A 25,999-nucleotide genomic window follows, 5' to 3' on the forward strand; every position below is an offset into this window, starting at 1 on the left:
TTGTTTGCGGCCTGCCAGTAAACCCAAAGCAGAAGAAGAAGAAATTACGTCAGTGGCTCCCGCAGGGCTTATTCCGGTGTGAACACGATTTACTAGATAGTTCCAGGAAATAAAAGTTCCGGGAACTATTCCTGGGAAAAGTACTTGGTGTGAAAGTGCCTCTTGAGTAAAATTTGAGGGCGTTTAGTTCCCACATTTGACAAACAGTTTGGAAATCTAGGAACTTTATTTTAGACTGTCAGCAAAGGGTAAAAAGGGTCATGACATCTTCCTTCCCTTTTGTAAAAGGGAAAGTCAGATCCGGTTGTCATTTCACGAGAAACCCAGAGTTCTGAATAACAGAGCGAAACACATTTTTACTGAACTGTCTTACTATTTAATGTCTGAGGTCGTTTTTGTTTCAAAGTGCCGTTAGTTGATTCATGGATCAACAGTTCCTCTAATCCTTTATTAAGAAAAATGCAAAACATTCAATAGTTTGAGCTTCTTAATTGAGATAAGGATATGATTGTAAATGAATACCCTTAAGGTTCTGACTGTTGGTTGGAAACAAGAAGACTAAGCTGCTCTGAGTGGCTTTACTTTTCTACAGTCCTTTGTGCTAAATGCCAATGCTAACCATTGTGACGATGCTAACATACTAATATTAATTTGACATGTTAATAAGAACTTAACAAGTACAGCTGAGACATAGGAATGCCATTAGTCCTATATTAATTTGGTCCTAAACCAAAATGTTGGACCAACCTAAAAAAAAACATGAATTCATTATGAGGGAAACTAGGGCTGTGCGATTATGGCAAAAATCATAATCACGATTATTTGGGTCAATAATTGATATCACGATTATTAAATACGATTATTCATTGACTTTGAAAAAATTCATTTATTGAACTTTAAAACAAATACAAATAATAATTTGAACAGTATCTTTTTAACTGTTGATTACCCTGAACGTATAATTCAACTGAAAAACCAATACAAAAATAAATAAAATAAATGATACATTTATATTTACATTTAAATAAATAATATCAAAATAATAAATACCAATAAACAAGATCAACAAATATTTTGGAGCGCACTTCCCCAAGCTACTAAACATATGTAAATATGATAAATACAAATAAATTAGACCAAAATTAATTAGATCAAATATGTTGCAGTGCACGGTCACAACCTAGCAAAGCAAAATAATTGTTTTTTCCGATTATGTTGTTTTCCTAATTGTGGCAGGCCAAAATCGTAATTGCGATTAAAATACGATTAATTGCACAGCCCTAAGGGAAACATCAATGTCTAATTCAGATTTGGTGACAATCCATCTAAAAAAGTTGGCAAGAATTGTAATCTTATCGTTAATCTCATCAAGAGAAATGATTCATCCTCTGGGTACCATGTGTATTTACTTATATATTGTACTTAAAGTCATATATATATAAAACTAAAAAGACTTCTGTGTCAAAACTGTGGTAATGCATCAGTTTGTCTATAAATGGACGTTGTGATAAAGGACATGAAGGTTAAGAGGAGGTGAATGGAAAGAACAAAGGGACTTTATGAATCAGTTTATTTATAGAGGTTGAATGATGGATTGAAACATCAGTTTGCTGGAATAGCTACGAGCTAAAAGTCAAGTTGTAGAGGGAAAAAGAGGAATGATGGATGTGTATTAATTATCATTACATGCCATTTGTTAGACGCTTTTATCCAAAGCGACTTACATACATTCAGTACTGTGGACAATCCCCACAGGAGCAATTTGGGGTGAAGTGTCTCAGGGACACAAAGACATGCTGACTGCAGTGGGACTCGAACTTGCTATCCCCTGATTCGAAGTCCAGCACAGTACCCACTGAGCCACAGCCGCCATGTATGTATAAGTCTGGAGGGCTGGACACCATCAAAGTCAATAAGAAAACCTCATATCAGTGACAGCAAACTGAACATTGGCGTTGGTTTCACTCTCCTTTGATCGAACACATACTGGGAAATCTAAGAAAAACAATGTTTGGTGCAGTCCTTTGAGAAAGACAGCCTTTTCTACTGAACTGACAACATTGACAAGCTGTATACTATATCTTGTAAAAGGACCTGTGAATTATAAGGATGAGCAGTTAAAAGGTGTTCCTTTTGTAAGCTAGATAGAAGAGATTTAGATGAGTCCAATGAAGGCTCTGTTGATATCGCTGATGCTGAAACCCATCAATCTTTCCTGTTGTGTTTTCTAGTTTCGAGCTTCTGAGGCGCCGACTGTTTTTGCCTTGAAGAAGCACTAATGTGATTTGTCAATATGTTGGGTTTTGGCAGCGGTCTCCAGTAGGATAAAGAAGAAAGACCTTTTATTTTTGGACTTTGATATCAAGTCATGAGGTTTCCTTCTTTTTTGGTCTGTCTTTAAAGTTCAACGAATTAGCCGAAATGTAATTCAGCCTTTGATCTGATCCAAAATGGATTACTTTGACCTGAACAAATCACAGATCTAGCTAGCCAGCAAATTCATGTTAGTTCTGCTAGTTGGATGACAATGCAGTCCTGTTCTGACTTTTAAATGCTTCCAGCTATCTGAAATGAAAAGCAGGAACTTGCAAAAAGGAACTTGAATATGCTTTTGATGCTTACACACAATACATTGCCAATATAGTGCCGTGTAGTGACTGCAAAAAAGACTGAGATCTGACTGACTAGACACCCACAGTTAGTCCATAACGTGACTTTAGAGTTTAAATTGAACATACAGTTAACACATTTGCAGTTAATCTTATTTATGTGATGACATTATGTGTTTAGCCCTGTCCACATACATCACTTTAACCCTCAAGAAAAACCAGACACGTAAACACAAGCTTCTGTTCACAGTCTGTGTTTAATGAGATGCCCTGGCCTCTGGGTTTCTTTGTTCTGACTCTTAAAGTTCATCTAAAGGCCTCAGCTGTCTCTCAGACTCCTCTAATGTCCAAATAACCACTAATGAACAAGGACAAATGAGCTAACATCTTGTGCTCTGAGTGAATATAAAGTATTCGTGCTCCTTCAGACCATGTTGCTGCTCTATTTCAAAACGTGCCTTCACACCCTGACTTGTACCCAGCACTTCTCCATTATGCGTGATCTTTTGCACAGCAACACAGGAAGTTGTTTTAGTATCTGAACCTTTAATCGACTTTCTGAGCTGTTGGTGAAAGACATGCTAGAAATGGTTTTGTGAAATGTAAGACTTTTTGGGGAAGTGTGGTAACCCTACATGTTACCCAACGACAAACTTGCAAAGAATCCCTCATCATCTGAAGACATTATAATAAATGATCAAAGGGTAAAAGTTGTGAGAAGATATTGTATGATGCAAAGATCTTTAAGGGGGCTTTGTCGTAGCACAGTTCAGTTGAAAGGAGCTCTGTTGTTGTACTTTATCTCACAAGTAACCAGTTTCCCGGTTAGTGCTTTGATAAAGTTTCAACTCACAAGGTTAGTGATGTTATTGGTAGGAAGGGATATGACCTTGTCTTTTAATGGCATGCCAACAACTTTTTCCTGAAAGTTACAACCCAAGAAGTGAAACTAAAGAAACTCCTCTCTGGTAGTCCTGAAGAACATTTGGGTTGAAAAACATGTTGATGTTGTTTCCTCTAGCTGATAGAAATGAGTCTCTCTGTAACAAGAGGTTCATCTTAAAGAGGCTAGAACTTGTTTTCTCTTTGGACAAACCAATCAACATATGTTCTTAGGGTTCATATGTGCAGCTGTCACATGTAGTCCTTGCCTTGCTCTAAGTCTTCTTCAGATTTCAAGACTAAGAAAGACAGTTTGAGGACATGTGTTTACCTCCTAGGAAAGGAAACACAACATTTGTTTTCTCAAACTGAAGGATACATTTGGGGACAGCTTGTTTTATAACACAAGGACCTTGGATGCTCAAGGTTCAAGGTTCTTTATTGTCAATCTGACATAGCTACAGAGTAATTATGCAGTTGAAAATCTTATGTCACAGGCTTCTCCAACAATGCAACATAATAACATAACATAATAACAATAAGAGCAAGAGCAATACAAAAATAATAATAGTTATAAAAATGAAATAAAGTTATGATGTGGAATAGTGCAGTATGAGTCTATATACAAGTTATTGGAATGATATATATATATTAGGTATTAGATACATACTACTGAGTAGCAGTTGAATGTTTGAAGTTGTTTCAACAGTTCAATTTTTTAACAGTCTCACTGCCCGCGGGAAGAAACTGTCTCCGAATCTTCTTGTCCTTGCCCGGATGCTGCGGTAACGTCTGCCAGACGGCAACAGAAAGAACAGTTTGTGGCTGGGGTGATGGGGGTCTTTGATAATCCGTAGTGATTTCTTCCTGAGCCGCTGGGAGTAAAGGTAGTAAAGGTCCTCCATGGATGGCTCAAAACATCCTCGTCCCTGATGTGACTTGTATAATTGACCCCAGTAAAGAAGGTGGAAAATTAAAGAGAGCATTTCCTCGCAGGGATCCGTGAAGCTTCTGGCTTGTTTTTCCTTTTTTCCCCGTGCCCTTCATGCCACTTACATAACCATGAGGACATTTTCCGAGCTGAATGCTTATCAGTCCGTGAAACTCTGTGAGTACCAACGTAGCTCTCAGAAATGGTTTGCTTCGTACCGGTTAGTCAAATGATTGGCCCTGGTCAGTTTTCGGTGTTTTAATGGGACACTTGTTCTCAGAAAAACTGTGTCAGCTTTATCTGGCACATATGGTGTGAAGAATTTGCCCAGATTAGATTAATTGTTATGGTCGGGAGCTAGTGTTTCTTATCAATTTTTCCAAGGTTTTATCTTTGAGCTTTCGTGTTGTGACTCATCGCAGAGGCACAAATAGAGCAAGTTTAATTTCCTTTAATATAAACATTGCAAGCAGCTAGTGAGAAAAGTCAAGGGTCAATAGCTACTCTCAGTGTTTGTTCAGTAGGGCAAATTGAAATAAAACAAGTAAGCTGTTTAAATGATGGACAAGAGCATTGGCACTGGCAATATTCTAAGAAACAACATCTGATTTACTGAGCTAAAAAACTTGTTGGAACGGCTTGTTACTAAAATCAGAAAAGCTGGTCCACCTAAAAGTCTTGCCACCTTTACGAGAGCAAAAGTTGTCGATAGCTTCAATGCTAACCCCCTTTTTCTTAAATCAGCAGGTGGCTCTTGCTTTGAGGATTTGTTGCATTCATTCATTGACGAATATACTGTCGGCCCATTTAAAGCTATAAATGTGCCGTTACATTATGCATAAACAGAGTGTACCAACACATTGGTGGGCTGAATGGAAACAATGTGGTTTAGCAGACTCGCAATTGAAAAAAAATGATGTGGCTTTAATCAGGTTTTGTAGTTGGAGGAACACTTAACTTAAAATACAACTTAACATGGAAATGGCATTTGTCTCTACTTGTAGTCCTGTAACTTTACAACCACTTGTAGGTGCTCTGGTGGCACTAACACACTATCATAGAGAGCAGAGCATCTGTATTCAAAGCGGTAGTGATAATCAAAATATCTAAATACCCTGGTATAGGGGTGGGAATCACCAGGCTCCCCACGATACTTAAGCTACGATACAATAGTATTGCGATTCTACGATATGCTAAGTATTGTGATACGATATATTGTGATATATAGCATTTCAGATATCTTTCTCCGCGGACTCCATCTTTGTTTTGAATAACTTCCTGCCAATCCCACTGACTTTGCCCATGGCCATGACCACACAAGAACAAGCTCAACACCTTCTAGTGGGTTGAAAAAGGAATTGTTACCAAAAACTTTAACTTGGATTTGCAATATGAATAGTTTATATAATAAAATAACAATACTTGGCGTCCGTGTATCGATACAATATCGCCACGCAGAGTATCGCAATACTATGCTGTATTGATTATTCCCCCCACCCCAATATCGCAGGACCACCAGAGGGTTTAGGGTTAAAAAAAACATTCTAATCCCTTCATGTAGGAAGTGCAGTGTGTGGTGATACTTCAGACTAAACGGTACTTCAGCTTATTCTTCAAACAAGTTCTGTTGGTGTCCTTTTCTTTTTTGTGTTTACCTGAATTACTGAAGTTCCTCACTTTCACTTTCCTTCTTTCCTGTCAGGACGCGAGGCAGAAGTTCCGCTCGGTTCTGGTCGAGGCCACGGTGAAGCTCGATGAACTGGTGAAGAAGATCGGAAAACCAGTGGAGGAGTCCAAGCCGTACTGGGAGGCCCGAAGGCTGGCCAGACAGGTGAGTCAGCAGCAGAGAGGGCAAGAGTACACACACCTTTACTCAAGTAGAAGTACAGATACTCGTGTTTAAAAATACTCTGGTAAAAGTAGAAGTACTGACTAAACTTCTTTACTCAAGTAAAAGTAAAGAGGGCTTTGAAATGTACTTCAGTAAAAAGTACCCATAACTAGCAGCTGTTTTAAAGAGTACCTGACCTCCCTTTATATTAATAGAACAATAATGTCATTGTTAGCTAATGAATGTTTCCATGCTGAACAACGGCAACATGACAACGTTTTCATTGGTCCCTCTGCTTTAGAGAAGACCAGGAAATGATGGATACACGGATCGTGTTCAAATCAATAGGCACGCAATGACTCTAAGTAATAATGATCACGCAGAAATGTCCCAAATTGGGATCAATGAAGTACATCTTGACTTATCTTATTGGTCATTTATACCTTATTTTTTAAATCTTTAGCCAATTAAAGGATCTTCTATTTATGTTTCCCCCCCACTTGGTTTCTTTCAATTATTTATTTGTATTCATCTTTGAAGCAGATGGAGAGAGAATCTTTTTAATCACTCTCCATTGCTTTATATTGGTTCTTAAAACCTCATTATAATATGAATGCCTATTTCCACTGCTGCTGCTTTTTAGGAAGTCAAGTCTTTTGCAGGTTATTCAGGTCTCTGACAATAACTTGGACTTTTGTAACGCTAGTTGTCTTTTTAACAAAGTTGAGACCAAGTCCTCATACAAATGCCTATTTATTACATATCCAGTGTGTTTAACTCTGCACGTCTTGGTTGTGCTTTTTATTTATTGTTTGGGGGTTTTACCAGGTCACAACTTGAGACTTGATTCATTACAAAAGAAGTACAAAAAGTCCAGACCTGTGTTTTTGAGTTTTGATGGAAACATTTAGCATTGTTTGATCTTTACTCCCCTTGAATAATATCGGTCCAGCGTATAGAAATTAGAATTTTGTGATGAAAGGGGGGACTACACAATCATTTCAGACCTTGATCTCGGTCTCATTGTTAGCAGTGTGTGTTGCTGTGTGTGTGTGTGTGTGTGTGTGTGTGTGTGTGTGTGTGTGTGTGTGTGTGTGTGTGTGTGTGTGTGTGTGTGTGTGTGTGTGTGTGTGTGTGTGTGTGTGTGTGTGTGTGTGTGTGTGTGTGTGTGTGTGTGTGTGTGTGTGTGTGTGTGTGTGTGGTGTGTGTGTGTGTGTGTGTGTGTGTGTGTGTGTGTGTGTGTGTGTGTGTGTGTGTGTGTGTGTGTGTGTGTGTGTGTGTGTGTGTGTGTGTGTGTGTGTGTGTGTGTGTGTGTGTGTGTGTGTGTGTGAGGTGAAAATAAAAATAAAAGAGGAAGCAGCCTCCTGCACGTCTCGATTAGCGCCCACAGCTGTGAGCACTCGCTCAGGAAGCTCAGAGATCGACAGAGACTCTAAAAGGCTTCATTATGTAGTCCCCCCCCCCCCCCACAAACACACACACCTTCTGATGCGGCTGTCTGAGCCATTCAGGTGTTCATGGGGATATAAATACTGAATATGATGGTGTGTGTAAACACTGCTGAAAGAGTTCCTGTGCAGTGACTCTGCAGTTCTCCTTTTTCAGCCCTACTCTATACTCCTATTTTAACCTGTTTTAAACTAAGATGACGTAGATGCCACCTCTACTATCATGTCAGATGGTAGGCAAAATACATTTTTGGGTAAGGGTACAAAAATCAACAAACACACTCAGAGTTGTAAAGGATTAAGTATACAGTGGTCTTGGCTTTTTACACATATGTCCGATCTGCCAACACTCTCACGTCATTCTAAAAATCCCTCAAAACTCACCTTTTCACTCTTGCCTTCAACTCCTTCTTGGCTTTTTACCCATATGCATGTTTTTGAGTAACTAACGGAATACAAGTTTGGAGAACTTTGTCGTCACATAACATAAAAGTCCAAGGAAAGACTAGTACTTGGCTAAATTACAGAGCTACCATCAAATCCATAATGCAGGTTGCATCGGTTGGGCAAAGGTTAACAACGTTGTAATGATGTGTTAAATGTACTCGTGTAAAACTATTGTTGGTCTATTTTGACACAGTGATGTCAAGCAGCCAGAAAGAGGATGGATCTGTTGTATCAGAAAAACTGAAAAAGGGAACTCATGGACTTTATCTCGTCTAACATCACTGACTGTTTCCTCTGCCCAATGAGACACAAAACAAGTGTCTATTTCTGGACTCATTATCGGTTGTTATTCTGCTGGATAGATACTTCACATTCTGCAACTGTTTCTACCTGAACATGTATTTTTGTTCAAGGACATTTTTCTCATTTGTCTAAATGTCACATCCAGGTTTTGTCTGACGTTTGAAGCACGTGACTTTAAACTCACTGCCTCTCTATCCTCTCAGTGGCTGAATCCACTGGCCTACATAATCCTTTTCCCATCTGCCGTATTTATCTGTGCTTCATCCCCAAATTCCCCTCAGAGCAGAGTTAGCAGTGTTATGCTTTGCGTCAACAGAGAGATACACGTCAGTGTTGGTAAGCTGGCCTTGTTCTGCTCTCAGATCTTTGTATCTCCCTGTTCTCCCTCCCAACACTTACTGTCTTTCTCTTTGTCTTTCCTCCCTCTGATGGCTGCAGTGGAGTTTTTATCTGATCTGTGCAGTGATTCTCCGCACTGTAGTCCAACACCCGAGCATTTACAGCCAACGCTTTGCTTTTTAAAAGTAAGCCTGGGAAGAGGAGTCCTGGATGAGGTTTTATTTGGCTTTTGAGTATTTTTATGATGATTCCTTTTGGACTTTGAACTGTTGGACGATTGTGGAAGGTCTTCAGATGTTGGTTTGTCTGACCAACAGTCCAAATCCCAAATACATCCATTTTAAAATGATATACAGAAGTATATAAAGCAGCAGACCGAGTTTGTTAGTTACTTTACCCAAAGATTCAGAGAACTCTACTCTACAGTAAAAACCTCTGAATGTCTTTACGAATAATATTGCAGATGTGGAAGGGGAGAAAGGCCGGTTGTTTGTTCAAGAGACTGGAAGATTGTTTTGGGCAACAATCTTCCCTGTTGTCACGTTTGAGCTAAATGTGAAGAAGTTATAAAACTGAACCTGCATTTCAGTCTTTCTTGGTAAAAGGGAAAGTAAGAATGAACATTTAAATACCTTGAAAACTGAAGACATTCCCATCAGCTGTACTTTGTTTAGTGCTAATGAGCAAATATAAACATGAGCACACTGAGCTCGTAAACATTGCACCTGCTAAATGTCAGTATGTTAGCATCGTTATTGTGTTAGCATATAGCTCAAATAACCACTCATTCTAAATGCAGCCTCACACAGCTGCTAGCATTGTTAATTAATGAAATCCAGGACCCAGATCAAGTCTCATCGGCTGCTAGTAGCATTATTAATCACCACTTTGTACAGGTACCCTTTGAATTGTGTCATGGCACATAACATTGTAAACTTCTAGATCAGATGTGGACATACCACGACCTATAAGAGCAGAAAGTAGGTGTTGGAGCTATATATCGCTTTATTTTATTGCTGTTAGTGTTTATAGTAAATGTTAGTGTCGTTATTGAAGTGAATTAAAGTATTTTTTATGCTTTTATTTTGAAGGCATCAAATCAAATCAAATCAAATCAAGTTTTATTTATAAAGCACATTTAAAAGCGATTTTTGGTCGAGCCAAAGTGCTGTACATGTAATAAAAACACATTACTACAAGCACAATAAAAGACAATAAATTACAACAGATATATAAAAAACACAGGGAAAAGTCAGGAGTCGTGCTCCGCTCTGACTAGAAGGCCAGGGAGAAGAAGTGTGTCTTAAGAGTAGATTTAAAAACCCCTAGGGTCTGGGCATGTTTGGGCACTGGGTGATTAGAGCACCTGGTGTAATTGTATATATTGGAGACAGGTGGAGGTGGTGGGAGTAGATAAGATAAGATAAGAAGTACATTATTGATCCCAATTTGGAACATCTTTGTGTTGCAGCAGCATAAAAAGACAAGGCCTAGTAGAGCCACAGTGTGATTCAAGCAAGAAATACATCCATATGAAAGGCTAAAGGAAAGAAATATAGGAAGCCTGTTCATTGTACTTTTGTTATAGGAATAAAATGCACAAACAGAGATTCTTGGATCATTGCCCTGCGTAAGATTCGCTAACTGGTGCCTCAGTGAAAGTGTTATTTTAAGTTTATTATCATTTTTTTCCCTATATGATTTTGGTCGCTACAGTAGGAAACAACGTCCTGCTCATCATGAACACATGTCCTGGCAGGTATTATCAGTTATCTGTCCATCTCGTCTTGTTTCCTGCTCATTCGTCTATCTGCTGCTGAGCCGCTGCCTTCCAGTTATTCAGATCTTAAACAAGACATCCTTGAACTCCTCGTGGGATAATAGTCAATAGTCATCGCCAACATTCATAGTATAACCTGTGATTAATATTTAAATGTTCTGTACAGATGGTGGAAAAGGCTGCTTGAGCTGCTCGAGTGAAGCACAAGCAGTTGCTTGTTGGAGTCTAACGTTTGTAATAAAGCTGTTATCATCTTGTCTTCGCCCCCCTGACACGATGATGCAGAACTCACACAATGTGTCTTTTGCTTTGATGACGCACCAGCTAAATATATCTCAAAGTAAAGACACTCTGTCGGTGTTGGAGCCAGTTCACAGTCTAACGTTTGGTTTGTTAGCTCTAAGGTTGAGCTTTGATGGTGTGATGTGTGTTTTGAATTGGATCTTTCTGGATGAGGGAAAGAAGGACGTCTTAAACTCTTTCTTCATGTTGTTGTTGTCTCCTGTTGTTTGTTTATTCTAATATTTTTACTCCTGGTCTTTCCTTTCTTACCTCCTATGCCTTTTCACCGTCGTTGAACACCTCCTTCCTGCCTTTTTATCTGTTTTATAATCTATAAATATCTATCTGTGTTCCCTGCTTAATTTAATTACTCCATCGCCTTCCTTCTCCGACTCTTTCTTTTTCACTTGCCTTCCTCCACGTCTACATGTTCTGTGTTCAGTTTTCTACTCCTTCCTGAGTCACTGTTTTGTTTGCACGTTCAGAAAGTCCTTTTTCTTTCTCTCCGTGCTCCCTCCTTCTCTTTCTCCCTCTCTGATAAGCAACACATTATTTGCGGTCGCAGATAAGCAACCAGCAGCACCCGAGGGAGCGGCGGAAACCCCAGGGTGGAGACTCCGTTTGCCCTTGACTCAAGTAGGAGATTAAATACAGACCTGTAACTCTGAGAGAGCGATAATACACATCTGCATATCGGGCATCTCGCTGGCAGCTAATGATTCATCAGTCTGTCCTCATGTGGGATGTAGACTCAAACAAATGTTGTGGCAACGACACAAAAACACAGGTACAAAACTAGGGATGCCAGAAACTGACCATGACCAAAATCGAAGATCGGACAGCCCTGGCGAATATTAATCGATTAATCGCCACCCCCCCCTCCCCCTCCCCCCTCCCGGGAGGAGGAAAAAAAAAACACTGACAAATGGTATTCCGTTGTTTTCTTTTACTGGAAACGTGTACATGGTACAAAAGGGCTCTTCAGGTAGAACAGTATTAATAATAGCATCATTGAAATAAATTAAATAAATAGCCTACTTTATGTGTATGTATGTATGGGTGTAGGCGAGAGCGCAGCCGGTTAAGGATTAGTCCTGCCGCCGAAAAAACCCTTTCCGAGGGCACAGAGCACTGCGGAGCCCCTCAGCTAAATTAACCGCACTCTTCATCTCCCATTCACTATCGATATAATGGCAGGTTATGGTAAAATAGGATTTAGTTGTAAGTGCCGTCCACCCGTCGGTGGTTATCGACACCTTTGAGACAGTTGATAAGAGTACGGCCCGGGACCCTGTAATCTGGTTCCACGCTTGCCATAAACTCAAGGAAACCGCCTCCTTCCACGACGGAGGGGGCGGGGCGGGGTCGGTGTGTACCAGGCTGCAGCAGCAGTCTGCACTCTGCGCTGCTGGCTTCCTCCAAGTTTACAGTAAAACAAACTGGTGGTGTGATCAATGGTCATTTACAATTATTAATACTATTACTATTATTAGCATTAGTCTATATTTTGGTTGAAACCAAACCAGGAAAAAAAAGAAAAACATAAATATTAATAAAAAAAATATATTAATAAAATCGATTTTTAAAAATAATATTCGATTATGGAGACTGTAACGAATAATCGAATAATCGAATAATCGCTGGCATCCCTATACAAAACTACATACTGATATACACCTGAACATCAGCAGGAGAGGACTCTTTAAAGTAGAGACACTACATACTGATATACACCTGAACATCAGCAGGAGAGGACTCTTTAAAGTAGAGACACTACATACTGATATACACCTGAACATCAGCAGGAGAGGACTCTTTAAAGTAGAGACACTACATACTGATATACACCTGAACATCAGCAGGAGAGGACTCTTTAAAGTAGAGACACTACATACTGATATACACCTGAACATCAGCAGGAGAGGACTCTTTAAAGTAGAGACACTACATACTGATATACACCTGAACATCAGCAGGAGAGGACTCTTTAAAGTAGAGACACTACATACTGATATACACCTGAACATCAGCAGGAGAGGGACTCTTTAAAGTAGAGACACTACATACTGATATACACCTGAACATCAGCAGGAGAGGACTCTTTAAAGTAGAGGCACTACATACTGAATATTAGCAGAATATCTCATCTTTAACTCCTTTGATGACCGATCCTTGAATATCTTAGAAGATAGGACTCTTATTCTTCAAGCACACTTGGGTGAACACACTAAAAGTTGCATGATTTAAAACTTGCGAACTTCATACAAACTACCAACGTTTCTTCCCGTTAAAATCAAAAAGCTTTAAGCTCCTCTCTTCCTCTCTGTGTTGGCAGTGGGTCAGGGTGACGAGGCAGAAGAGTTTTCAGAGTGATCGCTTGAGTTCACGTCGCTTGAAAGACGCACGTTTTAAAGTGCTGACTCCGCAGGGACAGAGCAGCGCTGCTGTATCTGTAAAATGTTTTTTTTTTAACGTTATGAAATATGCATCGGGCTCACTTTTCATTCCACGTCGCCTCCCAAGACTCTAGGCTGGAGATGGAAATAAAGCAGTCAGGAAACATGAGTTTGTTTTTCTGTGTTTGGTTAAAAAAAGATGTGAGGAAATCAAATTCTAAACACTTTTGATTCACGTTTATAGCACCTGCTCCAAAACACCTTTAAACTTTTAAACACCAATTTACAAAAGCAGTTTTATTCGTTGGCAGTACTGTTTTTAAATTGTGTGTTTTATATTTTGTAGCTGAACCACTTTGTGTTCGCTGGTTATTCTGTTTGTCTGAAGGTCAGATCAGCAGCAGTGAATACTCTGATCATTCTTCAGGTCTTGCATTAGGATGGAGCGTTGAAATGAAAGTGGATGATGACTCAGTCTCTCCTCATAAATGTGGAAGAAGCTGATTTAATTTAAACCAGCAGCTTCACACTGAGAGGCTGCAGCCGAGCGGACGCCTGCTGAAAGAGAGAGAGAGAGAGAGAGAGATTTATAAAAGACAGCTAGACAGATTGAGTTCAAGATAACAACGTGTATTATTTGGATGTGGACTGAAGCAAACGTGGAATAGATGTGCAGATGGGCTTATGATTTTTAAGAGATTTCTTGTGGTAAGAAATGCGATGATGCAAGTCTTGATTAAGATAAACATTGGCCATGGTTCAGTCTGCTTGAATGTTGGCAGCGTTTTACATCGATGCATTTTCTTGTCAAGAGGGGAAAAGCTCTGAGCCAGCGAGATAAGTATCAGTTAGAAAGGATGGATTTGCACCATGGCTCAAAATCAAGCTTTTATGCAACACTCCACACTCAGGAGGTTAAAGAGGCCCTACTCTGCTTTTAAGGGTTTTTCATTTCATTTCCTGTAGTGTGATTTTAGTGCATGTAAATCCCTGAGTTTCTTGAACCTGTAAATTAGCATATATGTCCTCTTCAATAGTGTTTTATTGTCAGAATAAAATCCAGTTTTCCCTTTTTATTGCTCACTTTTCCCATCTTCTTGTTGGTTGTTCTTTCTCTCTGAAGGCTATTTCTCCTCCCTCTCTCTCTCTCTCTTCGTCTCTCTCTCCTCTCTCTCTCTCTACGGCCTGTTTGTGAGGCCGTTCACATCTCATCAGACGTTAAGGCCACAGAGGCAGGCACTACTGATAGTGTGTGGTGGTTGTGTGTGTGTGCTGTGTATGTAGTATTGGGTTGTGGTGTGGTGTGTGTGTGTTGTGTGGTGTGTGTGGGTGTGTGTGTGTGTGTGTGTGTGTGTGTGGTGTGTGTAGTGTGTGGTGTGTGTGTGTGTGTGTGTGTGTGTTGTGTGTGGGTGTGTGTGTGTGTGTGGTGTTGTGTGGGTGTGTGTGAGTAGTGTGTGTGCTGTCGTGTGGTTGTGTTGTCGTGTGTGTGTGTGTGATGTGTGTGTGTTGAGTGTGTTGTGTGTGTGTGTGTGTGTGATAGTGTGTGTGTGGTGTGTGTGTGTGTGGTGTGTGTGTGTGTGTGGTGGTGTGGCTGTAGGTGTGTGTGTGTGTGTGGGTGTGTGTGTGTGTGTGTGTGTGTGTGGTGTGTGTGTGGTTGTGTGTGTGTGTGTGTGTGTGGGTGTGGTGTGTGTGTGTGTGTGTGTGTGTGTGTGTGGAGAGGGGGAGATTTAGCAAGAAACGAGAGCCAAGAGAGAGACCCGACACACAAGCTGTTTTCACTTGAAATAAGTTCACAAATCTGCCAATAGAGCAAGTGAACATGTGCTTGGTAACATTTCGTGAAATAAGAAGGGATATTTAGATAAATCACATCTTGTAATTAGCTGGGAGAATTAATTTGGAATTATATTTCACCAGAATCAGGAAATGTTGTGTTACAATATAAGTCGCAAATACTCAAAAGTGTTTCTGTGTTCTGATGCTAGTTGGTGATTTTCTAATAAATATGTAAAAAAAATATGTGTTTCATCTGAGATACAACTCAAAATAACATTGTTTGACCTAACAAGATGATGCATTGTCTAAAAACAAGACCCTGTATCTCACTGCGGTGTCACTTCTGAAGTTATTATGTCTTATATCAGGAGTACATATTCTGACATTAGATATTAGACTCAGATATTTGGCAAGATTTAGATTTGTTGTCGTGCAGAGAGGCAGAAATGTTTCAAGTGACGGATGAAAAGAGGAGAGAAATGTTGATGTGATGGAGGTAGACGAGTGGATGAAGATAGAACAGCGAGGAGTTGTTGTTGTGCTTCCTTTGTGATGTGAACAATCAGACATGCTGCATGTGACGGGAGCTTTTATTTAGTGCACTTATGAAACTCCTAAAACCATGAGAAACACGAACAAAGACTTTAAAAGAATATCCGGTTCAAACCATTTTGTCACCAGATGGAGATAAATGGAGGATGTTAAAGGATTACATTTTAAACTGTAAACTGGGGAGAACAGGGGGGGAGGCAGGATGAGGAGAGGAGGGGGTAGGATGTGTTTCTGATAAACAACGTGACAGAGAATAAGAGGAGGAGGATGGGGGGAGAAGGGGAAAAGATAAACAAACAAACTGCGAGTCTGTAGTCATTAGACGGGTGAAACAAACAACTCAGATATTTCCCCAGATCTTCAGTTTAAAGGCGAGTCGTTGCAAACACAGCCTCATGATGTTGGCTGTCACTGTTAATAATGCACAGCGCCGTTTGTAATACAGCTCGCATTCCACTTAACATGCATATGCTTTACTTATTCCTGCTAATTACTGCTTTTTTCTTGCACCATCTTATGCACTATTGTATGTATTTACTTTTCTGTAAGTAGTGTGTATGTTGCATTGTTGAAGGGGCAAAAAACGTAAGGTGTTAATTGCAAACAACTACACTGAATCTTGCATTACGACCATGGTAAATGATATTATTTGAGCTCTTTACCAGCACTGAACAAAAAGATAATTCATGCAAACTGGGTCAGTAAACAATATTTGATGTTGTGTAGCCAATTAGCTTTCTAATTGGCTCATTTTGTTTAGAGTTTCCTTTTATTTTAAGCTGCAACCCATCCCATGAGCTACATGGTAATACTATGTGTGTAGGCATGCCTTTAATGCAGGTTATCATGAGACGTCCATGGGCTGCTGGTTAGCATGCCACATGTAATCAATCACAATCAATGTGCAGAATTAGCATGACACAATGCTAACCTGTAGCGTTTCAGTGCTGGACTCCCTCTGGAAAACACAGGGATTTGAGCCTCTGCAGACCCTTTACATGCACTGAAACCTATAGAACACTACAGGAAAGGGAACACACAAAAGAGCACAAGAGGGCCTCTTTAAGGTCTTGGACTGACTTTCTATCCTTCGCCTGTCACTCTCGGCTGTTCTTTGAGTTAAATGCTAGCGTGACGTGCAGCTAAACAACTGTTCAAACACAGCTTTGTTGTCTGCAGCAGAAACAGGCGAGAAGCAGAGAGCTGATCTGCTCCAGAAAGAAGGACAAGAGAGAAGCTAGTGCACATATGGTGGCTGGTGCAAGGTGTGAGAGAAAAAGGAAATACGTTGCTTTCTGTTCCAAATCCTTCTGTGCTAGAGCAGCAGGGGTCTTTCACAGAGCACAGCTTCATGAAGGGCATTCAGGCAGCGAGGAACACAAAGACAGTCACGTGACAACAACAAGAAGGAGGCTGTTCTGCTTTTCGCTGGGCTGGCATTTTAAAGATCAGGGATAATGACATTACAGAGAGCATGTGGAGTCTGCAGAGGAAAGGTTCTGTGCTCTGAAACTGCTGATCACTGATATGATGGGATGGTTATTGTGCAGTTCTTCAACTTTCAAGGCTTTTATTGTCATGTGTACATCGCTGTAGTTATGACAATGAACATCTTAGGCTCCTCCAACACAGATACAATAGTACAGGAAAATAAAATAGAATATAATAGAAATAGTGCAGAATAGTCTATATACAGTAATTGGAATATGATGAGTTGCAAACAGATGAATGTTATGGGTGTTCTTTCCAAAGAGCAGGTGTTACACAGTCTTTTCTGTGTTCATTCATCTGTTATCCCTTTTATCTTTGCTGGTGTTTTTCCCGTCGTGTCGTTTCGATATAGAGATATTCAGGCAGGTATCTCATCAAAGTTACATTTTGGTATTGTGACAAACGACCTCAGGCGTCGACATCCAGACGTTTATTGCTTCGTATGAGAAAAGGATATATTGCAGTTTCAAATAATAAAAGTTGCTCCAGGTAAAATATATTATAAATGACAGAGAATGACTTTAAAAGTTAAATTTCGATTCACAGAAATCCTGCAGGGAACATATCTGGTGTGTGAATATGATAAAACCCGGTGTAAAGTAACTAAGTACATTTACTCAAGTACTTTCTGAGGTACTCAACTTAAGTATTTCAATGTTTCACTACTTTGTACTTCTACTCCACTACATGTATTTAATACCTTTAGTTACTTCACAGATCTGGATGAATGATGTGAAATCTAATCAAGTGTTAAATCAGACTTTAGTTCCACCTGGAGTAAATCCACAAGCTACCCTGCAGTATACAAAGTCATTCAAACTAGCTGCACCTTTACCAGCTTTGAGAACACTTTCATGATCAATCATTATAAAACATATCATATATATTATTCTGAAATGGACCAATCTGCACAATGACTACTTTTACTGTCGCTACTTTAACTATATTTTGATGATAATACTTTCCTACTTTTACTTGAGGAACATTTTGAATGCAGGACTTTTACTGTAACAGAGTATTCCTACACTCTGGTACTTCTACTTTTACTCAAGTACAAGATCTGAGTACTTCTACTTTTACTCAAGAACAAGATCTGAGTACTTCTACTTTTACTCAAGAACAAGATCTGAGTACTTCTACTTTTACTCAAGTACAAGATCTGAGTACTTCTACTTTTACTCAAGTACAAGATCTGAGTACTTCTACTTTTACTCAAGTACAAGATCTGAGTACTTCTCCCTCCTCTGGATGAAACTCCTGGAATGATAAATAATAATACATGGGATTTTTATAGTGCTTTTCCTAATGCTCAAAGACATGATGATAAATGATCAGCCACTGAACCCATTAAAGAACCGATGACTCGTCAGTTTTTAATAATAACTTTAATAATAATAATAATACATGACACTTATATAGCGCTTTTATAAAAACTCATAGACGCTTTGACAGAGAGTAACGGCAAGAACCGATGACTCATCAGTTTTTTGACGCCCCCCTCCCTCTCGTCAGGCCCAGCTGGAGGCCCAGAGCTCCACTCAGGACTTCCAGAGAGCGTCGGAGGTTCTTCGGGCGGCGAAGGAGACGATCTCTCTGGCGGAGCAGCGCCTCCTGGAGGAGGACCACCGGCAGTTTGACTCCGCCTGGCAGGAGATGCTGAACCACGCCACGCAGAGGGTGAGGAAACCAGAGGGAGTTCAGTTGGCTGATTCATATATTTGTTGTACATTATTTTCCTATATTTCGATATTTTTTGCTCTTAAAGGTCACCTATCATGGTGTTTTTCGGCATATATTATGGGTCTCAGATATATAAAAATATATAAAAAACATGTCTATGATGTGTTTTGCTCAAATACCAAACATGCATTTTAGACATCCCTCATATCCCTCTGTTTCAGCCCTGTTGACCATATCACGTCCAAAACACGTCTCATTGTTTCTGATAGCAACGTTTCTGATTGGCCCGTGAGTGTAAAGCCCGCCCACATTTCCGATATTACGTCATATCGGACGCAAATCTGGATCAGCTCCGTTGTTCCCCCGTTTTTAGAGATTTGGGTACGGAGGAAAAGAGAGAGGGTTTATTTTCTGACACTGTGAGTTCCCTGACACACCGGGGACACGTATTTTTTTCCAAAAAGTGCATTTTGCATGATAGGAGACCTTTAATCCGTTTTTATTTCATTATTGCTTGCTCAAAACAGAGGGAGTTTAGTTAGCTGATGAATATTTTTGTTGTTCATTATTTTTGTCTATATTTCAATATATTGTATGTGTATATTTATGTCTTAATATTTTGCATTCTGTTTTATGTTAATCCGTTTTTATTTCATTATTGCTTGCTCACTTATTTTACACGTGTCACCCTTTTTTTACACTGCGATGTGAAGTCAATGGGACACTTAAAAGACTAAATATGTATAATATATTATGTAATGGGATTGATTGGCTGATGCTGAGTTCTGATTGGCTGTCACAGGTGATGGAGGCGGAGAATACCAAGACGAGGAGCGAGCTGGTGCACAAAGAGACGGCGGCCAAATATACGGCGGCCATCAACCGCATGAAGCAGCTGGAGAAAAAACTAAAACGCACCATCAGCAAGTCCAAGTAAGTGTCTGCTGTCCCACTGCCAGCGAACACATCACGGCTTAATGATTGTTAATAATGAGGCAGAGAGAAAAAAGCACTTACCCCTAGATTCCACCGGGTCCGTCTGCGCCGCGTTACGGCTGCGCCGCGGTTTTGGTCCGGCCTCCTCCGGCGTCATACCCTACCAGGCGCGTTTCAGAAGCATTTCAGAAGCGGAGCGTCTTGCCTGCCGGCTCGCAGTTTTTGTTGATTTGGGCATATTTCCTGGACAGGCTACTTTGTACAGACAAAGTTAATAAAAACTGTAATATTCCAGTTATAAACGACATGAATCAAAGATGTGTTGCTGTATTTTAGTGGTAAAAAAATGCATTCATCATCATAATTATTCTATATATATAATTTACACAGTGCCTGTAAACCGGAGGAGAACGCTGGCATTTCTCCTCCTACTTGAAAGACTACGGAGGGATAGGGTCTGCAAAATTAGTTTGTGTGTGTGTATATATCTATATATATATGCTATATATGCTCTGAAGGTTCCACTTCCTGCCTGCCCGACCTTACGTTACGGCTGCGCCGCGACAAAAATAGGATTCATCCTAATTTTAGAGGAGCCCTGCGCCGAGCCGCTTCTGGGACGCTTCTGGGACGCTTCTGGGACGCTTCTGGGACGCTTCTGAGCCGTAACGCGCCGCGTGTGGTGGAATAGCACCCATTGACTAGAGTGGCCGCGATCGCCGCGATCGCCGTGAGCACCGCGGCGCAGCGGTAACGCGCCCGTAACGCGCCCGTAACGCGCCCGTAACGCGCCGCAGACGGACCCGGTGGAATCTAGGGGTTAGGCAGCTGAGAGCATTTTCACCTGTAACACCTGGTTGTTTTGGGAGATTAAGGGCCACTTTATAAAAGAGAAAAACACTTTTGGAAATCTAGAGAATAAACGTTAGGACAAGTGAAGAATTTCTATTACTTTGTATTTTTTACTAAGAAATGTTCTCTTATTTGACAATTTGATGTATTGTTTTCAGGTGATCAAAGATCAGCTCAAAATGGTATGCCTTTTTTTGTAAAACAGCGATTTAAAAAAATTGATTTTTATCCTCAAATGATGGAGACGTTACGTGAGCTGTGATAACACATTATCTTACTTCCAAAAAAGCGTACGTTTATATAAGATTTGACTCTTTAACATGCTGTTGTATCAGAGTTTTTTAACTAGCTAAAAGTCTTCCTTATGAAGTATTTGTTTCGTAAAAATGCATCTTCCTCTCCTTATATTAAGCTTCCTCTGTAAAATAAATATGACCTTTTTTAACATTAAAGCCTGTAAAATGGGCCCCTTTAAGTCTTACATTTTGTATATACAAATTATCAAGGAGTTAACCTCAAAATCCTATTTAAAAACTAAAGTTTAGCCCAAATAGTCAAGCGTATTCCAGGGTTAAAAGAAGGCTATTCTGGGTCTTTAGGAAATAAATAATCTACTTTATCTAAGTATTCATTTTAAATCACTCAATGGAGATTATATTTTCAGCTTCCTCTGGATTTCTTTTAGGACTTATTTTACTGTCACAGCGAGGTGTCGACAACAACGCGACATATCTATTGTCCTGTTTACATTAAAACACAGACACTTGACGATTGTTGTCCAGAAACTTGTCTCCGTTCTGTATTGAAACCCTGTTGTGAAGTGAAACTGTGTTTGTTACTTTTTGAGGTTTCTGGTTTTCTGAACGTCACATCCAGCTGTTCGGCCTGACGTGGTCGGATCAGCTTTCAGCACCGGATCGGTTTATAAGAGCAGGTTTCTCTTCTCTATTCCTCTGAAAGAAAGTGGTTTCTCCCTGAAGCAGAGAAACTAAACCACTTCTACCTGTGTGTGTATTTCATTTGAAACAGTCAGGTGTTGATGGGGAAGTCTGGGTTAATCTGGACTCTCACAATGTGATGTCCTCCTGCAGTTTCACTAGTTTAAGGAAACAATTTAGCCGCTGTGGCTAAAACCCAGAATCAGTACTGCTCCAGGTGACTTATTCGAGATGAAAACGTAGAAAAAAGAACTCCCATCTGCAATATTTCAGTATTTCTGAACAAGACTGAGCTAATTTCTTACACATGTTCAAAAAATTCAAAACTTCACGGTTCTCATCGACTGACAGACACGTATTTGAGATGCAAAACATTCGTTCAAGTTCTTCACTGATTCGTCACTGAAAAAAACCTACATTTTGGAAATATTATCTGAAATTAAAATACATTTTAAGTTGGATTTTGTGTGTGCGGGAATCCATATTAGTTTAATGTTCTTCTGCAGAAAGACAGTGATCACATTAAGTGTACATGTTGGGGATAACATGCAAATAAGCATCTAGATGTACTTTAACTAAGTATAACACAGTGGTTCAACTGCACACTGTTTGCACTGCAGGGTATTTTTAATTTGAAGCATTTATCATATTAAATATATATATACCTGAAAAGAATAAACCCTAAATTAAAGCTATGGACGTTAAAGCCCCCGGTCTCTGTGCACAGATGAAAACCTCTCACTGTCTGCCTTTTTTTATTTAAATGCTGTCAGGAAATGTAACTTCCCTGCTGAGTAAGAGGATGTTTGTTTGCAGCTTAGGGAACTTTTATGAACTTGTCCTTCAGTAAAGCTTTAGTTTATATTCTAAAATGTTGCATAAGACCCCCCACCCCCCACCCTACCCCCCTCCTCCTTCTTAAATCCCTGTGTCAGCCACCAACAGTTACTGATGCTTCCCAGAGGCAGAAGTGCATCTCTGAGCAACTACAGTGAGTGTACGGATGTTTTGATGCAGTGATGCAGGAAGAGAAACTTAAAATGTAAAAAAAGAAGCCTTATTACTTAATGGGTAATCCCCGTTGAGATCCACAGTTTAAAGTTCATATATCGTCTGACCCGGACTGACCACTCACCTGTTTCAAATAAACCTTGACCATAAAATAGTTACAAACTTAAAGAGTCCTCTCCTGCTGATGTTCAGGTGTATATCAGTATGTAGTGTCTCTACTTTAAAGAGTCCTCTCCTGCTGATGTTCAGGTGTATATCAGTATGTAGTGCCTCTACTTTAAAGAGTCCTCTCCTGCTGATGTTCAGGTGTATATCAGTATGTAGTGTCTCTACTTTAAAGAGTCCTCTCCTGCTGATGTTCAGGTGTATATCAGTATGTAGTGTCTCTACTTTAAAGAGTCCTCTCCTGCTGATGTTCAGGTGTATATCAGTATGTAGTGCCTCTACTTAAAGAGTCCTCTCCTGCTGATGTTCAGGTGTATAACAGTATGTAGTGTCTCTACTTTAAAAGAGTCCTCTCCGGCTGATGTTCAGGTGTGTATCAGTATGTAGTGTCTCTACTGTAAAGAGTCCTCTCCTGCTGATGTTCAGGTGTATATCAGTATGTAGTGTCTCTACTTTAAAGAGTCCTCTCCTGCTGATGTTCAGGTGTATATCAGTATGTAGTGTCTCTACTTTAAAGAGTCCTCTCCTGCTGATGTTCAGGTGTATATCAGTATGTAGTGTCTCTACTTTAAAGAGTCCTCTCCTGCTGATGTTCAGGTGTATATCAGTATGTAGTGTCTCTACTTTAAGAGTCCTCTCCTGCTGATGTTCAGGTGTATATCAGTATGTAGTGTCTCTACTTTAAAGAGTCCTCTCCTGCTGATGTTCAGGTGTATATCAGTATGTAGTGTCTCTACTTTAAAGAGTCCTCTCCTGCTGATGTTCAGGTGTATAATCAGTATGTAGTGTCTCTACTTTAAAGAGTCCTCTCCTGCTGATGTTCAGGTGTGTATCAGTATGTAGTGTCTCTACTTTAAAGAGTCCTCTCCTGCTGATGTTCAGGTGTATATCAGTATGTAGTGTCTCTACTTTAAAGAGTCCTCTCCTGCTGATGTTCAGGTGTATATCAGTATGTAGTGTCTCTACTTTAAAGAGTCCTCTCCTGCTGATGTTCAGGTGTATATCAGTATGGGGTGTCTCTACTTTAAAGAGTCCTCTCCTGCTGATGTTCAGGTGTATATCAGTATGTAGTGTCTCTACTGTTAAAGAGTCCTCTCCTGCTGATGTTCAGGTGTATATCAGTATGTAGTGTCTCTACTTTTAAAGAGTCCTCTCCTGCTGATGTTCAGGTGTATATCAGTATGTAGTGTCTCTACTTTAAAGAGTCCTCTCCTGCTGATGTTCAGGTGTATATCAGTATGTAGTGCCTCTACTTTAAAGAGTCCTCTCCTGCTGATGTTCAGGTGTATATCAGTATGTAGTGTCTCTACTTTAAAGAGTCCTCTCCTGCTGATGTTCAGGTGTATATCAGTATGTAGTGTCTCTACTTTAAAGAGTCCTCTCCTGTTGATGTTCAGGTTCATATCAGTATGTAGTGTCTCTACTTTAAAGAGTCCTCTCCTGTTGATGTTCAGGTTCATATCAGTATGTAGTGTCTCTACTTTAAAGAGTCCTCTCCTGTTGATGTTCAGGTTCATATCAGTATGTAGTGTCTCTACTTTAAAGAGTCCTCTCCTGCTGATGTTCAGGTTCATATCAGTATGTAGTGTCTCTACTTTAAAGAGTCCTCTCCTGTTGATGTTCAGGTTCATATCAGTATGTAGTGTTTATTATATATTTTCTTAAAAAGCCTTGACATTCAGAGTCTTTGTTTTCCTGTCCTCAGTGTGTTTTCAGCTGTTAATCCCCCACTCTCTCCTCCTCTTCCCCCCCCTCCTCCTCTTCCTCCTCCAGGTTACCATGGTGATGCTGTGGGTACTGCTTGTTTTCTGGGTTACTCTGTCTCTCCTCTAATGGTCTCCTCCTCTTCCTCCCTCTTCCTCTGCAGGCCCTACTTTGAGATGAAGGCCAAGTGCTACCTGCAGCTGGAGGTACGTGACGCTGTGTTTTAGTTGTAGTTCCCTTTCTCCTCCTTCATCTCCTCTGAAGGTCACAATGAGTACGATGTTCTCTCTGCAGATGTTTATGAAGCTGTGTAGCTCGACCAGGGGTTACATACCTTCAGCTAAACACTCAGAAAACAGCTGACTCTCCCGAGAAGCCGTGCTGTGGTTACGTTTCATTTTACATTTCAAAGTCAACTTTATTGTCAATCTCTCAGTTTGTGTGTACAGACAAAGAGATCGAAATACCGTTTCCCACAATCTCGAGGAATACAAAATACAAATATATATATATATAAAAATATGTATATACCTATATATACACAATCAACACATTTGTACATATGCACACATTAAGACATACATAAAAGCACAACAATCAATATATTGAAAATAACAGTCACTTCAATATCTTTGAAATAGTATCAATAAATAAAGCGTTGGGGACAGGGGTTTGTTTTCATGAAATGCTGTGAGAGCTCCCCCCACTGCATGTATGCTAAAGGTTCAAGGTTCTTTATTGTCAATCTGACATAGCTACAGAGTAATTATGTAGTTGAAAATCTTATGTCACAGGCTTCTCCAACAATGCAACATAATAACATAATAACAATAAGAGCAAGAGCAATACAAAAAGAAAAATAGTTATACAATAAAGTGATGATGTGGAATAGTGCAGTACGAGTCGACATACAAGTTATTGGAATGATATATATATATATTAGGTATTAGATACATAATACTGAGTAGCAGATGAATGTTTTGAAGTTGTTTCAACAGTTCCATTTTTTAACAGTCTCACTAAAAAAAGGTTCTCTGTAGGCACAGGGCCTCAAAGACTCACCATTAAAATGTAAACACAAATATATTTACACTAGTTTAAGTCAGATTTTAAGTGCAGCACATTCAGTTTTCTAAATGTAAATGATTCAGCATGAGCCTCATTTCCACTTCCATCCGTAACGTAGGTAGAAACTGAATCTAACGTTTGCATATTGAGTCTTTGGACGCCGAATGAAAGATCTGCTCTCTGCTAGTTTCAATCTAATATATTATATTCCATTCCTCACATACTTATGTATATATAATATCCTGCTTTATATTGTGTTACTGTACATTTGTAATTCAACATGTATATGTTCTACCATTTTTAATGCTATTTTATTTCTATTGAGATTTGTATTGATGTCGTAGCAACTTCAAATCAGCTGCTGTCTAGAAAACACAATATCCATATATAGTCTTTGAAGGTCTTTGTTTAATGCTTGCAAGCATGACGACTGCTTCTGAGTGCTCTGTGTGTGCCAGACTGTTTTATAGGAAGACAACAAAGATCATTTACATGACAACACAACAACATGTGGGCCCAGGTGTTCGATCACAATAAGCACAACTCACACCCTACAAAGAACAGTTGGGTGTCGCAGC

General features: G+C 39.8%; 1 protein-coding gene across 1 annotated transcript in view; it reads left to right on the forward strand.

The window, feature by feature from the left end:
* Positions 1-25,999, forward strand: part of sh3bp5b (SH3-domain binding protein 5b (BTK-associated)) — a 33,851-nt gene that overhangs the window by 4,925 nt on the left and 2,927 nt on the right. The window contains exons 3-6 of the mRNA XM_034145902.1: positions 6,125-6,253; positions 18,580-18,744; positions 19,550-19,680; positions 24,517-24,559. Of these exons, the coding sequence (XP_034001793.1) occupies positions 6,125-6,253; positions 18,580-18,744; positions 19,550-19,680; positions 24,517-24,559 (468 nt within the window). The remainder of the gene's footprint in view (positions 1-6,124; positions 6,254-18,579; positions 18,745-19,549; positions 19,681-24,516; positions 24,560-25,999) is intronic.

This window comes from Trematomus bernacchii, unplaced genomic scaffold (genome assembly GCF_902827165.1).
Source record: "Trematomus bernacchii unplaced genomic scaffold, fTreBer1.1, whole genome shotgun sequence".
NCBI lineage: Eukaryota > Metazoa > Chordata > Actinopteri > Perciformes > Nototheniidae > Trematomus > Trematomus bernacchii.